Raw genomic sequence first — 17,687 nt, 5'->3', positions numbered from 1 at the left:
ACTCCGGGAGTTAGATTGGCTTAACAATTGGGCTCACATCTGTGTTTACCAAATCTGATTCTTACCATTAAGCACAAGTTTAAGTCCTCAAAGATGCACATACTTTATACACCACTCTGCATTTCTAAACTTACAGGCATTTGCTCCAGAACACTATTTATTTATGTCTCTCAACTGAATGGCATGATTCAACATGCAGACTGAAAATAGCATTACTGTTAAAAAAAATGCCCCTTAAGGAGAATTATGGTATTACACCCTTCTCTTCCACCCTGATTTTTTTTTTTTTTTTTGGCGAGACGAGGGGGGAATACATTAGTTCAGCGGTTCTCAAACTGTGGATCAGGACCCCAAAGTGGGTCATGACCCTGTTTTAATGGGCCAGGGCTGCTGTTAGACTTGCTGGGGTCCAGGGCTGAAGCCAAAGCTCCACCGCCTGGGGACAAAGCTGCCTGGGGCTGCAGCCCTTGAGCATCGGCTTTGGCCCCCCACCCAGGGTGATGCGGGTTGGGCGGGCTCAGGCTTTGGTCCCCTCTCCTGGGGTCAGGTAGTAATTTTTGTTGTCAGAAGGGGGTCGCGGTGCAATGAAATTTCAGAACTCCTGCATTAGTTTATACCAAAAAGCAGAAGCATTTTATACGGTTGGCCACACCACCACCTTGCTAAATACTTACAAAGTGGAATAATTTTAAGGGAGCAATTACAACTTTATTAAACTATAGAAGCAAAAATAAATATAATTACAAAACTGATCATTTTATTTACTAAACAAATGTATACTTAAGTGCACAAGAAAAGCAAACATTTTTAAAAACAGAACATTTTAAAATTAGAGCAGATCAAATACACAGAGGTTTTATGTTCCTTCGCAATCTTGAAAGGAAGTTATATTGAAATACAGGCAAACACACAACTTCCCCAAATACAGTATTTTTAATATTTACTATTCACTGCTAATCCAAACATACTGGCTAACGTTATGTGAAAACATTTTGCTCTATTATGAGGCATCATTTCTCACTGTTAACTAATAGAATGTTTAAATTCTATACTATTTCTAGAGAAAAAAGACAAATTAAAATTGATAATACACTTCCTGAGATGCTGTGATTTTTTAAGCTAGGCTCTGATTAGTCACAACTGCTTCCTAACTGAAGCTAATGACCTCTAATAAAATGATGAAAAAACATCACCAAAATAAACTGAATATAGTGTAGATACATAAACCATGAAAATGCAAAAATGCCAAATGTAAAATGTAATTACTGAAGAAAAAGCTCCAGAACAATAATATTTCAGATTATTTAATCTAAAATTAAAAGATGCACAAATTAAATATATTCTAAATTTTCCAAGCCAATTGTTTCAGGAATGTTCAAAATATTACCAACTAAGTAGCACATGGTTGGCCACAGAGTTGTGAACCAATGGGCCATAATGGGCTCATTGTGTACGATGCTTAAATTGAATTATAATTATATATATAATTCTAATTATAATTGAATTATAAACCTCAAACTAAAAATTGCCTCAGGATGCATCCAAAGAAGTGAGCTGTAGCCCACGAAAGCTTCTGCTGAAATAAATTTGTTAGTCTCTAAGGTGCCACAAGTACTCCTGTTCTTTTCTCAGGATGAAAGTTATTAAAAATTATGTTGCATCAGTTATTGATTCTGTATTGAAAATATCTTTCACATAAGAGAAAGCCAACATATAGTTCTTCTTGAAATAGAGTCCCACTTCATTAGTGGACACAAAGCATAGATTATGGATCTACAAATTTAAATATATCCACATGATTTTTAACACGACTAGCTATAACTAATGCCTTGTGGGACAAACTTTCTAAAATATATTCTAAAGATTTACCTGAAATTTTGAACATGAATTTTCATGACTAAACTTGCATATGTAAAAACTATATTTGTCTGCACAAATGTGGTGTGTCTAACTACCCAATCTGGATACACAAAAGCTTAGACAAGAAAACATCAGAATGACCACACTGGGTCAGATCAATAATCGATCTAATCCTCTATCTTATCTTTTAACAGTGGCCAATGCCCGGATGCTTCAGAAGGAATGAACAGAACAGAGCAATTATCTAGTGATTCCATCCCTTTTTGACCACTCCAACCTTCTGGCTGTCAGAGGTTTAGGGACACCCACAACATTGGATTGCATCCCTGACCATCTAGGCTAATAGCCATTGATTGAACATACCCTTCATGAACTTCTCTAATTCTTTTCTGAATCCTGTTAAACTTTTGGCCTTCACAATATCCCCTGGAAACGAGTTCAATAGGTTGACTGTGCGTTGTGTGAAGTACTTCCTTATGTTTGGTTTTAAACCTGCTGTATTTTAAATTCATTGGGGGACCCCCCCCTTTTTTTTTTTGGAGGGAGCGTATGTAAAGGGGTAAATAACACTTCCTTATTCACTTTCTCCAAACCATTCCTAATTGTACAGACCTCTAGCATATCCCCTCTTAGTCTATTTTCTAAGGTAAACCGGTCAGAAGAGGGGGTTCAGGAAAGATTTTCTTTCAGGATGGGGTCCACATCAAGTATGGCCTTCAAACAACCCCTAATCTCTCCAAGCTCATCATCAGAAGCAAGCTCCCCACAGAGCAGGATACATCAACAAAGCGGCACCAGACCCTGCCAGAACAACAGATGCAAAACCTGCAGACATATCTCCACAGCTACAATGATCAACATCCCCCGTGAGTACACACACACACACACACACACACACACACACACACACCTCTTTCAAGATCCATGGGTCCCACACATTCCCATCAAAGCATTTCGTGTACCTTATCCAGGGCACTAACTGTCCCAATAGCAACCATGTGGGTGAGACCAGACAATCACTATGCTCTCATATGAACTCACACAGAAAATTGATAAAAGACAAAACATTGTCATCTGTGGGTGAACACTTTTCATAAAGCGATCACTCTGTACTGACCTATCACTCCTCATCCTCAAAAGAAACTTGCACGTTTTCAAAAGATGAGCTTGTGAGCTTAAATTCATAACATTGAGTGAATAGAGACACTGAATTTATAATGTATTACAACAAACTGTAACCCACTAACAACCCCCACCCCCAGCTGTCTCTCTCCTCTTCCCTTTCCTTTCCTCCCTATAACTGGAGGAGTGTTCACAGGCCTCTTCACCCTGAATGACCCTTTGAAATGTGCGTTATCTGCTTATGCTAAACAGTCTGTTCAAATACTTGTATTTGGCAGTGACACTTTGAGTCAGTTTCCAAGACCTGAAGAAGAGTTCTGTGTAAGGCCACGTCCACACTACAGATTAAAATCGATATTAGTAAAATCGATTTTATAAAACAGGGTTTATAAAATCGATTTTACGCATCCACAATAGGGCACATTACGTCGGTGGTGTGCATCCATAGTCCCAGGCGTCCATCGATTTCCGGAGCGTTGCACTGTGGGTACCTATCCCATAGTTCCTGCAGTGTTCCCTGACCCTTGGAATTATGGGTTACTACCCCAGTGCCTGATGGGGCAAAAATCACTGTCGTGGGTGGTTCTGGGTACAGCCTCACCCCCTCCTTTCCTGAAAGCAGCAGACAGCCATTTCGCGCGTTTTTTACTGGGTGAAGTGAGCAAACGCCATTTTACAGCAAGCATGGACCCTTGTCTGATCAGTACCTTGATCGTGGACGTTGTAAACAGTTCACGCATTCTCGTGCTGTCTATGCTGAACCATGAACAGCAAACGCAGGAGAGGAGGCTGCAGCGCGGCGACGAGAGTGATGAGGACCTGGAGACTGATTTCTCCAAAACCGCGGGCCCCCGCGCTTTGGAGCTCCTGATGGTAATGGGGGAGGTTCTACCCATTGCTCGCCGATTTTGGGCCCGGGAAACAAGCACAAACTGGTGGGACCGCATAGTTTTGCAGGTGTGGGATGATTCGCAGTGGCTGCGGAACTTTCGCATGCATAAGAGCACTTTCTTTGAACTTTGTGACTTGCTTTCCCCTGTCCTGAAACGCCATAAAACCAGGATGAGAGCAGCCCTCACAGTGGAGAAGCGAGTGGCAATAGCCCTCTGGAAGCTTGCAACGCCAGACAGCTACCGGTCAGTCGGGAATCAATTTAGAGTGGGCAAATTTACTGTGGGGGCTGCTGTGTTGCAAGTAGCCAAAGCAATCATTAAGCTGCTGCTACGAAAGGTTGTGACTCTGGGAAAAGTGCAGGTCATAGTGGATGGCTTTGCTGCAATGGGATTCCCTAACTGTGGGGGGGCCATAGATGGAACCCATATCCCTATCTTGGCACCGGAGCACCAGGGCACCCAGTACATAAACCGCAAGGGGTACTTTTCAATGGTGCTGCAAGCAATGGTGGATCACAAGGGACGTTTCACCAACATGCACGTGGGATGGCCAGGAAGGGTTCATGACGCTCGTGTCTTCAGAAGCACTACTCTGTTTAAACGGCTGCAGCAAGGGACTTACTTCCCAGACCAGAAAATTACAGTTGGGGATGTTGAAATGCCTGTAGTTATCCTGGGGGACTCAGCCTACCCCTTGATGCCATGGCTCATGAAGCCATACACAGGCAGCCTGGACAGTGGTCAGGAGTTGTTTAACTACAGGCTGAGCAAGTGCAGAATGGTGGTAGAATGTGCATTTGGGCATCTCAAAGGTCGCTGGAGAAGTTTACTTACTCGCTCAGACCTCAGCCAAACCAATGTCCCCTTTGTTATTGCTGCTTGCTGTGTGCTCCACAATCTCTGTGAGAGTAAGGGGGAGACCTTTATGGCGGGGTGGGAGGCTGAGGCAAATCACCTGGCTGCTGATTTACGTGCAGCCAGACACCAGGGCAATTAGAAGATCACACCAGGAAGCGGTGCGCATCAGAGAAGCCTTGAAAACGAGTTTCATCATGGGCCAGGGTACGGTGTGACTGCTGTGTTTCTTTCCCCTTCATGAACCTCCCACCCCGTATTGACTCCTGCTGCAAGCAAGCTACCCTCCACCCTTCCCTATCAGCTTGCTTATGGAAATAAAGTTACTATCTTTTAAAAACCTTGTATTCTTAATTAAAAGTCAGTCCCTGTAAGCAACCCACCCTCCCTCTTGCTTTAAAAAGCATGTAATTAAAAATAAGATTACAGAGAAATAACAAGGTACACCGGTAGTGGTTTTGGAGGAGGATGGGAGGGAAGAAAAAGGCCATTAAGGAAGCCTTGAAAACAAGTTTCATCATGGGCCAGGGTACGGTGTGACTGCTGTGTTTCTTTCCTCTTCATGAACCTCCCCCCCCCGTATTGACTCCTGCTGCAAGCAAGCTACCCTCCACCCTTCCCTAACAGCTTGCTTATGGAAATAAAGTCATTCCCTGTAACCAACCCACCCTCCCACTTGCTTTGAATAGCATGTCATTATAAGAAGAGTAAGAGAAATAAAAAGGTACCCCGGAAGTGGTCTGGGAGGAGTATAGGAGGGAAGAAAAAGGCCATTAAGGACATTTCAATGTAATGACAGCCTTTTGGTTGGACTGTCCACGGGGGTGGAGTGGGCAGGTGCAGAAAGCCATCCCCCACGCATTCTTACATGTCTGGGTGTGGAAGATATGGGACAGGGTGAGTACTGAGGGAGGTTAAACATGGGCTGGAGTGGCACTCTGTGACCCCGCAGCTCTTCCACCAGACTTCGGAGGATGTCAGTTTGATCGCACAGCAGCTCCAGCGTTCCATTCCGCCACCGCTGATCTTCCTGCCGCCACACCTCGTCTCGAGCGTCCCTCCTGTCCTCATGTTCACTGGCAGCTTTCCTGTACTTTGCTACCACGTCTTTCCACTCCCCCAGATGAGCTCTTTCACTGCGGGTTACTGCCATTATTTCTGTGAACATCTCCTCCCGTGTTCTCTTCTTCCTCAGCCTCCTTATCTGACCTATCCTTCGGACTGGAGTAGGGAGGCTTGAAAAATGTGCAGCTGCATGAGTGGGGGAAAAGAGTGATAGAAGGATCATAAGAGATACATTTCACAGAACAATGGTTATACTCTTTCACAGTGAACTACACTATTCACCGTACGTAGCACATGTCACTTCACTACAAGGTCGCCTTTGGATTCTTTTAGTATTTAGTGCTTGCGGATGTGGTGTGACAGATCAACACAGACGCAGGTCCGGGGATTACAAATCAGCTTGCAGGCGGACATGGTAAGGCATACATCTAATGGCAGTTAACCGTACAACCTCCTCCTTTCGCCCCACCCATGGCTATTAGCAGGTAAAAGTCATGCTGGGCAGCCAAACTGCTAAAAAGCACATCTTTTGCTTCTTTTCTTATGCCATCAGAAAGGTTAAACACTAGAGGAAAATTGTGAATGGTTTTCCCCCCCACTCTGCATGTCTGCTGTAATGGCAAGTCACTGAAACCTTACCCCCTCCCCCTTCCCCACCCTCCCTTGACAATTAGCAGCGAAAATTCCTGCTGCCCAAATGCTAAAAAGGTCAGCGCCATTACAGACACCTCCCCATAGGAATGGGCTGCTTTTTCCCTTCCCCCTGCATGGCTAACTGCAAGGGAAGGATTTCTTGTAAGCCGCAGGAAAGCATCACCGTAGGAATGGTCATCTCTGTCCCCTTAATAAAATACATTACTTTTTACCAGGTGACCATGAACGATATCACTCTCCTGAGGATTACAGACAGAGAAAAAGAAATTATGCTTCTTGAATGCCAGCAATCCCCGGGACCATACGCAGCTAGGCTTTGTCATGCAATGATACCCGATTAGTGCTCCAGGCATGGCGTGGTAAAGTTTCATACCATGGTGGATGGAATAAGGCTGCCCAGCCCAGAAACCTTCTGAAAAGGCTTTTGGGGTACCTACAAGGAGTGCTTCATAGAGATGTCCCTGGAGGATTTCCGCTCCATCCCCAGACATGTTAACAGACTTTTCCAGTAACTTTAATGCCAGCTAATGCATGCAAGCCCTCATGGCAAATCAATCATTAAAAAACGCTTGCTTTTAAACTATGTTTTATATTTAAAAAAGTACACTCACCAGAGGTTGCTTCCATGGCTTCATTGTCTGGGCTAGTGGCTTGGGAGGGCTGGGAGGGTAATTCTGTCTGGGTGAGAAAAAGCTCCTGGCTGTTGGGGAGAATGGAGTGCTGTGTGGTCTCTGCCATCTCGTCCTCCTCTTCCTCCTCCTCATCTTCACCCTCCGCAGAATCATCAGCAATGGCTGAGTTTACTACCCCCACCTCGGAATCCACAGACAAAGGGGGGCTTGTCGTGGCGCAGCCCCCTAAAATTGCATGCAGCTCCGCGTAGAAGTGGCATGTTTTTGGCTCAGATCCGGATCTGCCATTTGCTGCTTTGGCTTTCTGGTACGCTTGTCTGAGTTCCTTCACTTTAACTCTGCACTGCACCGAGTCCCTGCTATGGCCTCTCTGCCTCATGGCATTAGAAATTTTTTCAAAAGTTTTTTCATTTCGTCTACTGGAACGCAGTTCTGATAGCACAGAATCTTCTCCCCATACAGCGATCAGATCCAATAACTCCTGTGTGTTCCACGCTGGAGCTCTTTCCCTATTCTTAGGAGACTGCATTGTTACCTGTGCTGCTGAGAGCTCCACGCTGGCCAAACAGGAAATGCAATTCAAAAGTTCCCAGGGCTTTTCCTGTGTACCTGGCCAGTGCAGTAGAGTTCCTTTACCTGTCCAGAGCGGCCACTGGTGCACTGTGGGATACCTCCCGGAGGCCATTAACTTCGATTTCCGTCCACACTAGCCCTAAATCAATTTTGTAATATCAATTTTAGGGTTACTCCTTTCGTTTAGCTGGAGTACAGAAATCGATTTTAAGACCCCTTAAAATCGATTTTAAGTGCCTTGTAGTGTGGACGAGTACAGCGTTAAATCGATTTAACGCTGTAGTGTGGACCTGGCCTAAGTTTGAAAGCTTGTTTCTCTCACCAACAAAATAAAAGGTGGTCCAATAAAAGGTATTACCTCATCCATCTTCCCTCTCTAATATACTGGGAACAATACAGCTACACCAATACTGCATTATCTGGAGTAATTTTGTACTGTCTGCAAACTTTGCCACCTCCCTATTTACGCCCTTTTCCAGAACATTTATGAGTAAGGCTGCATGTCTGTCACAAAGATCATGGATTCCATGAATTTCCATGACCTCTGTGACTTCTGCAGCAGCCAGTGTGGCTGGCTCTGGGGCTCAGGAAGTCCCTGGGCCAGCAGCAGCAGTTTGGCTGTGGGAGGGGGCTCAGGGCTGGGGTAGGGGTTCAGGGCAATGCTTACCTTGGGGAGGCTCCCCAGAATTGGCCAGCATATCCCTGCAACTCCTAGGCGGAGGGGCCAGGGGGCACTGCAGGCTGCCCCTACCTGCAGGCACCGCCCCTGCAGCTCCCATTGGCTGCAGTTCCCGGCCAATGGAAGCTGCGGAGACGGCACTTGTGGCAGGGGCTGCACACGGAGCCCCCCTAGCCTTCCCTCCCTATAGGAGCTGTAGGGACATGCTGCCCGCTTCCAGGGAGCTGCATTGAGCTGGATAGGGGCCCTGGGCCACATGCTGCTGCCCCTCAACCTCACCCCGGCACCAGCTGGTGGTTATGGGCCTCCTACTCCAAAACCTGTGGAGCTCCCGGAGCGCTGCCCCAAGCCCAAGTTTTAGTTGGGGTATATAGTACAAGTCATGGACAGGTCACGGGCCATGAATTTTTGTTTACTGTCTGTGATCTGTCCATGACTTTTACTGAAAATATCTGTGACTAAAATGTATCCTTATTTATGAGTACGGCTAAGATTTTGTCATGCATATTTTTAGTAAAAGTAACGGACAGGTCACAGGCAATAAAGAAAAATTGGGGGACCCGCTGCCCATGGCAGCTCTGAGCTTCAGGGCACCTCCGCTGCCTGCGAGCTCCTGAGGCAACCCACCTACCTGCTGCAGCTGGGAGCTTGAAGCCCCCACAATTCCCAGCCACCACAGGCAGCGGGGGGCTTTGTAGCTCCCAGACGCCGTGGGCTGAAGTCACGGAGGTCAAAGAATTCTAATAGATTGGTGAAGCATGATTTCCCTTTACAAAAGCTGGGTTGACTCTTCCCCAACATATCGTGTTCAGCTGTGTGTCTGATAATTCTATTCTTTTCCACAGTTTCAGTCAATTTGCTTGGCACAAGCTTGGAGGATGAATTAAGGCTTCTTTTAAAGACTATGCTGCTCACTTAGAGGTGATCTGCAAACAGTGGTGGATTAAGCTTTTGTGAGGCCCCTCTCAACCCCTTCTGCCTGCAGCCCCTCCGTTGGGGAGCAGGGTTGGGGCACAGGGAGCTTCCCCACACTCCCCGGCAGGAGCACCAGGCAGGCAGTGGGTCTGCGTGCGGGAGCACCCATTCTTCCGGAGCCCTCAGTTGGTCGAGGCCCCTGGATATGGGCCCTGTTGACCCAGTGACTAATCCACCACTGTCTGCAAATGTATTTAAAAACTGACAGGCAGTTTCAGTATTAAGAATTAAAGGCCCTGAATAAAACATGAGGTATTTTGGTGCTTTAGTAGTTTAAATGTACTTTTTTCCTGGTCTTTGTTTATGAGATCAGCAAAGTGCAATTCCCTCACCATCGCCGCTAACATTCGGCACTACATCCCAGCACACACACTTTGCATAAGATTGATAAATCCCTAAGACAGCAGTCTGCTTATAAAGGTAAGGCAGTCCATTTTTTTTCCGGTATTGTGTATACAAGACCAATACGTATATTTGTTTTATACATTACAAAACAGTGTATCGTCTTAACCCTATGGCAGAATAAGTCTTCGGTAACGTTTGATATGATGGTATATGGTGACAACAAGGGCATATTGTGAAGTCATGCTGAGCAAAAGATCGTGTCTACAGGGACTTTACAATCTGTGGTCCTCAAACATAGTAATCCAAAAAGATGCTGTTTTGAGATGGAAAGACATCAAAAGAGCTCTATTTTTTCTTATGAGATCACTGGGTCTGGGTGAGTGTCTGTTTAATATTATATTAAAACTACTTTTTAAAAGTTTTTTAGTGTGCCTTAGATAAACAGTAAATAAATTAATTAAAAGGTAAGTTTAAATTACTATTGAGCTCAAATTCAAAGTATAGCAGCCACTGTATTGTTTTAAATCTAAATGATAAAGGGACAATCTATACTGAAAATCAACCATATCCTGGGATCAGATTATAACATGGTTGTCCCAGGACACATCAAGAACACAATACCGCCTTGTAGCACATAGGCTATGCTACAAATTCACTGTCTAATCAAAGAATTAGAAAAATTATAGCATATGAAAAACGTATGTCCCAAAACAAAAGCATAATAATCCAGTACTGTCTGTATGATACCTGTTCTATGAACAGAAGTCTTGAGTCTCCACGTCAGTATCATAGAATCACGTCAATCCCATACCTTTTGTGAACAATGTGTGCACATGAATTACTTAAACCAAAATAGATTATTTGTCACTTAGCTGAAGATCAAAACTCAGATACAATTCCAAGGTAAAAAGTGAGCCAAATACAATTACATCTCTACCTTGATATAACGCTGTCCTTGTGTCAAGGTTCCTTCCCCACTCTGAACTCTAGGGTACAGATGTGGGGACCTCCATGAGAACCTCTAAGCTTAACTACCAGCTTAGATTTGGTTTTGCTGCCACCACTCAAATTATTTATGAGTCATTTGGGAAACTCTATCTCCCTCCCAAGTACTATAACCCTTCCCTGGGTAGCCTTGAGAGACTTCTCCACAAAGTTCCTGGTGAACATCGGTGCAAACCCTTGGATCTTAAAACAAGGAGAAATTAACCATTCCTCCTCCTTTTCCCCCACCAATTCCAGGTGAGTCCAGATCCAACCCCCTTGGATCTTAAAAAAAAGAAAAATCAATCAGGTTCTTAAAAAGGCAGCTTTTAATTAAAAAAAGAAAGGTAAAAATCATCTCTGTAAAATCAGGATGGAAAATAACTTTACAGGGTAATAGATTCAAAGAGGCCAGAGGAACCCCCTCTAGCCTTAAGTTCAAAGTTACAGCAAACAGAGGTAAACCCTCTAGCAAAAGGAACATTTACAAGTTGAGGAAACAAAGATAAAACTAACATGCCTTGCCTGGCTGTTACTTACAAGTTTGAAATATGAGAGACTTGTTCAGAAAGATTTGGAGAGCATGGATTGATGTCCGGTCCCTCTTAGTCCCAAGAGCGAACAACCACCAAAACAAAGAGCATACAAACAAAAGCCTTCCCCCCACCAAGATTTGAAAGTATCTTGTCCTCTTATTGGTCCTTTGGGTCAGGTGTCAGCCAGGTTACGTGAGCTTCTTAACCCTTTACTGGTAAAAGGATTTTGGTGTCTCTGGCCAGGAGGGATATTATAGAATTGGGCACAGGAGGGCTGTCACCCTTCCCTTTATAGTTATGACACCCTCAGGAACCAAAAAATCTTACCGCATTATAGGTGAAACCATGTTACATTGAACTTGATTTGATCCGCCCGAGTGCGCAGCCCCGCTCCCCTCCTCCCCCCCCAGGAGCACTGCTTTACCGCATTATATCCAAATTTGTGTTATATGAGTGGCATTATATCGGGGTAGAAGTGTATCTGCTTTTTCTATCTGTTCCTTCACAGCATTACCATTTCGTATTTTAAGACTGAGATACTTATACTGTGAATGAGGGGTGATAGCCCTCCTGTGTACAATGCTATAATATCCCTCCTGGCCAGAGACACCAAAATCCTTTTACCAGTAAAGGGATAATTAAGACAGTTTATCCTTTTAACATCCCATGTAAAGACAAAAACACTACAGTACTTGTCATAAACAGATAGCTAAGGGTTAATGTCTCTTTCACCTATAAAGGGTTAACAAACAGTGACCTGCAAACACCTGACCAGAGAACCAATCAGGAGACAAAATACTTTCAAATCTCGTGGAGGGAAGCCTTTGTTTGTGGGTTTGGGGTTTGGCTTTGTTCTCTCTGGGTCCTGGACGGGACTAGAGGTGCAACCAGGTTTCTGCCAATCTCCCTGCTACAGACTCTTATCTATTCAGAATTGTGAGTAAGAAAAAAGGTGGTCATAGTCTTTTGTTTTGTTTTTTTTATTTACATATGTGTACTTGCTGGAAGTAGCTTAAATTGTGTTTCTGCTGGAGAAAGTTTCTTTCTATTGTTTATAAGTTGAAAGACCCTGTAACTGTTTACCATCTAAAGTGCAGAGATAAACCTTTTACTTTTTTCTTTCTTTCTTATTAAAAGTTTTGCTTTTAAGACCTGTTTAATTATTTTTTTCCTAGTTAAGCTTCAAGGGAATTGTGTCTGCACTCACCAGGAAATTGGTGGGGAGAAGGGAAGGATAAATTTTCTCTTTGTGTTATATTCACGCAGCTTGTATTGCCTCTGGGTGAGGGGGAAGGTAACACTCCTCTCGGTGTGGTGATTCAAGAAGTTGAATCAGGCGATCTCCTAGTGTTCCCAGGGCGGGAAGGAGCTGGGACGAAGAAGGGAGGGGGGAGGGAATGGCTTATTTCCCTTTGTTGTGAGACTCAAGGAATCTGGGTCTTGGGGTCCCCTGGGAAGGTTTTGGGGGGACCAGAGGGTATCAGGCCCTAAAAATTCCTGATTGGTGGCAGCCTATCAAATCTAAGCTGGTAATTAAGCTTAGGGGAATTCATGTTAGTACCCATATTTTGGACGCTAAGGTCCAGATTTGGGAATTGTGAGTGGCATTATATCGGGGTAGAAGTGTATCTGCTTTTTCTATCTGTTCCTTCACAGCATTACCATTTCGTATTTTAAGACTGAGATACTTATACTGTGAATGAGGGGTGACAGCCCTCCTGTGTACAATACTATAATATCCCTCCTGGCCAGAGACACCAAAATCCTTTTACCAGTAAAGGGATAATTAAGACAGTTTATCCTTTTAACATCCCATGTAAAGACAAAAAAACTACAGTACTAACCTCTATATCTGTCTGAAAGTTAAAAAGATCTATTCTTTGCCAGTTACTTCCATCCAGAGCCAAGACATTCCATGCCTAGAAAAAATATATATATGTTTAATAAATCTTCTCTATCAGGTACCTATATAGTACTCCTCTCATTGCTATAGTATGAGTGTTTTGAAATCACAGACACGACATAATTATTCTTTCAGAATGCAATATTTTGTATGTAAATCAAAAGTGATTTACGCATTAAGGGTTATGAAAAAGTAGCTTGCTAAAAACAGATTTTGTTTTACTGAGTCTTTTAAATCCTGGGATTGCATGTTTTCAGACTGTAAGGGCCAAATTCTGCCCATGGATATGTGCATGAACATTGACTTAAATGCAGGCCACACACATACACAGTATAATGGCAGAATTTTAACCTCATCATTTAAAGCAATTTTAGTAAGTTCATTGTTCAATACATGATTTTTATTAGAGCTGTATGTAAAGAAGAAGAACTTAAAATGTAGCTGCTTCTAGTCAAAGAATAAAAAGGAAGAGCTGGGAATGCTTGAAATAAATGTATTTATATAGAGCTTTTCAACTCCAAAATTCTTTATAAGCTTTACAAACTATTGGCTCAGTCCTGAGAGGAGCAGAATACCTTCTGCAAGATCCTACCTTCTGAACCCCCTATTTTCATGGGAATGGAGGCATTCAGCCCCTCTCTGGATTGGATCATATTTTATTATATTGTACACACACACAAATTTCTTCATCATCACTGGGGTGAAACACGGCAGCTGTTAAATAGCACACATCACCTCTACACAACAGTTCAGGCTAGAAAGTGAAAAGGGATTTCTTATTCAATAGAAACTGCTGGGACATGTGGTTACTCAACCAGTTCAGTACTGACTCAGAGGGAAGACTACTACCTACTGATTCATCAACATTATTTTCTGCAGCATACTAGGTTTGAGCTGGAGATATTGACCAAGATTGATGCTGCTTAGCTTATTAAATCACAGTTCATGGTGGGATGAAAACAGGAATAATATAGTTCTGTTCTGAATTAGAAAAAAAAAAAAGATTTGAATTTCACTGAAAAAAAGTGAAGTGAAAATTTTAAAGCCTGCCTTTTGAAATAACACAGAAAAAAGTTCACTATGGTAGCTTGGTGTACATAAGGTTTGTTTTTGTACACACTTCATGTAAGAATAAAATCTTTTTCATTTTAATTCAAGCAAAACAAGCTAGATTAACATAAAAATGTATTTAGATATGCCTTTTCAATTGTCTTCACACAAGTGCCCTTTTCTCTACTGGAAGTAGATTTACTTAATACCTTCAGCACTTGGCAAACACAATGGATACACTTCTTAAACATATGTTGAATATTAACAGAGCTACATGGAATTTTAAGCCCAAAATATTTCTCAAAAATAGTGTTCTAAAGCCACAAACTTTAAATAGCAAATGCCACTATACCAAAAAAGGCCTAATTCTTTCTGCAGATACAAAGCATGTATCATTGCACATCTCTTGCCTCTTGATTTCTAAGAGCCTGATCTAAAGCTCATTGTTTGCTGGTAATTAACAGAATGGTCCTTCCCAGTGCACAAATGACCCAAGTAAAGCAAATACTGTACCTTGGAAACTTGCGCACATCGGCACAGAGTGACAATATCCAAGAAGGAAAATATTCTGGGAAGAAAAGGAACAGAATCAAATTATTCTGATGTTTTATTACTAATCCAGTCTAATATACAGGCTCGCAGTTTCATAATCATAGGAAAAAATTCAAGTTACATAAAAAGCTAAGTATCAGAGGGGTAGCCGTGTTAGTCTGGATCTGTAAAAGCAGCAAAGAGTCCTGTGGCATCTTATAGACTAACAGACGTTTTGGAGCATGAGCTTTTGTGAGTGAATACTCACTTCATCGGATGCATGTAGTGGAAATTTCCAGGGGCAGGTATATATATGCAAGCAAGAAGCAGGCTAGAGATAACGAGGTTAGTTCAATCAGGGAGGATGAGGCCCTCTTCTAGCAGCTGAGGTGTGAAAACCAAGGGAGGAGAAACTGGTTTTGTAGTTGGCAAGCCATTCACAGTCTTTGTTTAATCCTGAGCTGGTGGTGTCAAATTTGCAGATGAACTGAAGCTCAGCAGTTTCTCTTTGAAGTCTGGTCCTGAAGTTTTTTTGCTGCAGGATGGCCACCTTAAAATCTACTATTGTGTGGCCATCAGATGACATGCATCTGATGAAGTGGGTATTCACCTACGAAAGTTCATGCTCCAAAACGTCTGTTAGTCTATAAGGTGCCACAGGATTCTTTGCTGCTTTTACAGATCCAGACTAACACGGCTACCCCTCTGATAGTATTCACCAATACTATCTAAACATGATACCATTTCTGTAAACCTGTCTACTCTAACTGTTCAATTCTGAAGGAGATTTGCATTGGCAAGATGAAGACATGTTCCAAATATCAATAAAGGCAGCTCAGGGGATGTTCTCAGGGGAGGAAAGAATATCGGTGTAAGCAAAAAAATGCCGATTCTTTTCCAAAACTATTTTCTACTACAATCACTCACAAGAATATATACTAAAGTTAAAAAACATTACCTGCTCACAGGGCCATCAACATTTTTTATCCTCAAAATTATGAAAATCTTAACTTGCTATCAGGATCATCATGTACTAAAATCTTAACACCGATGGTAAATACAGCTGATGTGTTGGTGAAGAGATGATTATTAAAAATGATCTAAAAAATCTGACCAACATTTTCAAACTTTAAAGCTTAAATCAAGACATCTAAACCCATAATTAGGAACCTAAATAAGTTGCCAATTTTTCAGTTCAATACCAACATGATCTCCAAATGCCACTTGGATACCTAATTTTAAACATCCAGGTTTTAAAATGGTCTTTCTTGATATTCCATTATCACGTTTGAACACATTCTATTATTCAATACATAAAAATATACATGAATTAAAATAGATCCATTTACCATGCAAACTCAAACAGAAGAATGAGCACCTTTGTAAGGTATGAATTGCATTTTACAAAAGAAGCGTTTTTGACAATATTTATTGTGATTGGAATACCCATTTGAAGCTCAAGGCACTTTATAAAACTAAATACCAACACCATGTGAATGGATTTGGAAGGTCTCAGATTTATACATGCTGATTTCAAAACAGTTGTCCAAATTATTTCAGTAAATTTGCCTTCACATTCTATCTAGTCAAAAAATAAAGGCGGTGACAAACCATTTTGGGGCACTCTTGTTTGAATGGAGAGGAGGAGGAGTGTTTTGGCTTTCATAATAGTCTTATTCATTTTGTCACAGATAACATTATACAGAGATCTGGGAAGAGGTGAAGAGGAAAGGAGTTTGTAGATCCCATTACTCTGAATTGTCTAATAGTGTGTCCTAATGTTTCACTGTTTATGATGGTGCACATTAATAAATCAATATTCTGTTTTAAAAGAAGGAAAGAACACAAAGGTCAAACATACAGTTAGGCTTTTATTTCTTTCTCCTCTAGCAGTTGGCCATTATTCTAGCGTAGGCAACTTTCTTCAGGGAGTTGCTTTGCATTATAAGGAGAATCTTTTAAATTAATTAATTTAATTCAACTGGAGAAGTTTTTAGCTTTATCTGATGAAGTCAACTTTTCTACCATCCTTGGAAGTCAGCCAAGTTGGCATCATGAAACAGAAAACTTAAATAATGGCAATAACAGAACATATGCATCATGCCTCTTCTTTTCTTTACAGGCATTAATTAATGCTTGTCAGCACTTTGAAGGTGTAATATGCTATGCAACTGTTAAGTATTACAGCTGATAGCATGAGATACCATTGACTTGTTTAGCTATAATTGCTATGAGTCATTTCACCAATGCCATAATTTATCCATTGCCATTATTTTTGCTTGAAAACCTAAGCAAAAAGATTTCCATTCTTCTTGTTTTTTTAATTAATATCATCTTGAAAAGACAATTATCTGCCTTCCATATTATTGACCAATCTAACAGAAATGTGTTTCTGCAGATACTGATATAAATGTCTGATTCACAGTTCATTGAAGTCAATGGAAAAGCCCTCATTAACTTTAAGAAGGCTTCTGATCAGGTTCCAGGCCTCCTGGAGTTGGCTAATCTCTATCCTGATTAGGGACTCCTTCTCCCACTGTGTTTGTGGAATGAATGCCAAATTAGGCAATTCCATGCCATCTTCTCAACAACAGAGTCTACGTAAATTCACCTAGCTCAAATGCAAAATATAGCAAATACAGTCTTGGGAATAACAGCAAGAGACTCCGTGAAGTGAACAGAATCCAACGTGCTCAAAGTCAACAGTCAACCATGGCAAAAGCTGCTCTCATTTCCTCCTATTCCCCTGTTTTAGTTCCTTTCCTCTGTCCAGTTCTCTCTAACCTCTCCACTTGTCTCTACCACACTTCAGCTTTAATATGTGACTCCTTGTATAGGCACCAACTCCAGGGCTGGGGCTACAGGCACCAACTTTCCAACGTGCCAGAGGGTGCTCACTGCTCAACCTCTGGCTCTGCCACAGGCCCTGCCCCCACTCCATCCCTTCCCACACCCTCTCCTGAGTGTGCCGTGCCCTTGCTCCTCCCCCTCCCTCTCAAGCCTCCTGCATGCCATGAAACAGCTGATCGG

At 42.4% G+C, this 17,687-nt stretch overlaps 1 protein-coding gene across 4 annotated transcripts in view; it reads right to left on the bottom strand.

The window, feature by feature from the left end:
* The window catches only part of FBXL2 (F-box and leucine rich repeat protein 2), a 144,714-nt gene that overhangs the window by 57,514 nt on the left and 69,513 nt on the right, over positions 1 to 17,687 (bottom strand). For all 4 annotated transcript variants that reach the window (XR_007772333.1, XR_007772334.1, XR_007772332.1 and 1 more), the window contains exons 3-4: positions 14,640 to 14,694; positions 13,018 to 13,092 (exon numbers count right to left, since the gene is read on the bottom strand). Coding sequence is in view for 1 of the 4 variants with exons in the window: in XM_050938029.1 (XP_050793986.1) it covers positions 13,018 to 13,092; positions 14,640 to 14,694 (130 nt within the window). In the remaining 3 variants the exon portion in view is untranslated. The remainder of the gene's footprint in view (positions 1 to 13,017; positions 13,093 to 14,639; positions 14,695 to 17,687) is intronic.

Source organism: Gopherus flavomarginatus, chromosome 2, assembly GCF_025201925.1.
Source record: "Gopherus flavomarginatus isolate rGopFla2 chromosome 2, rGopFla2.mat.asm, whole genome shotgun sequence".
Taxonomy (NCBI): Eukaryota; Metazoa; Chordata; order Testudines; family Testudinidae; genus Gopherus; species Gopherus flavomarginatus.
This window is presented reverse-complemented; position numbering and strand designations above follow the sequence as displayed.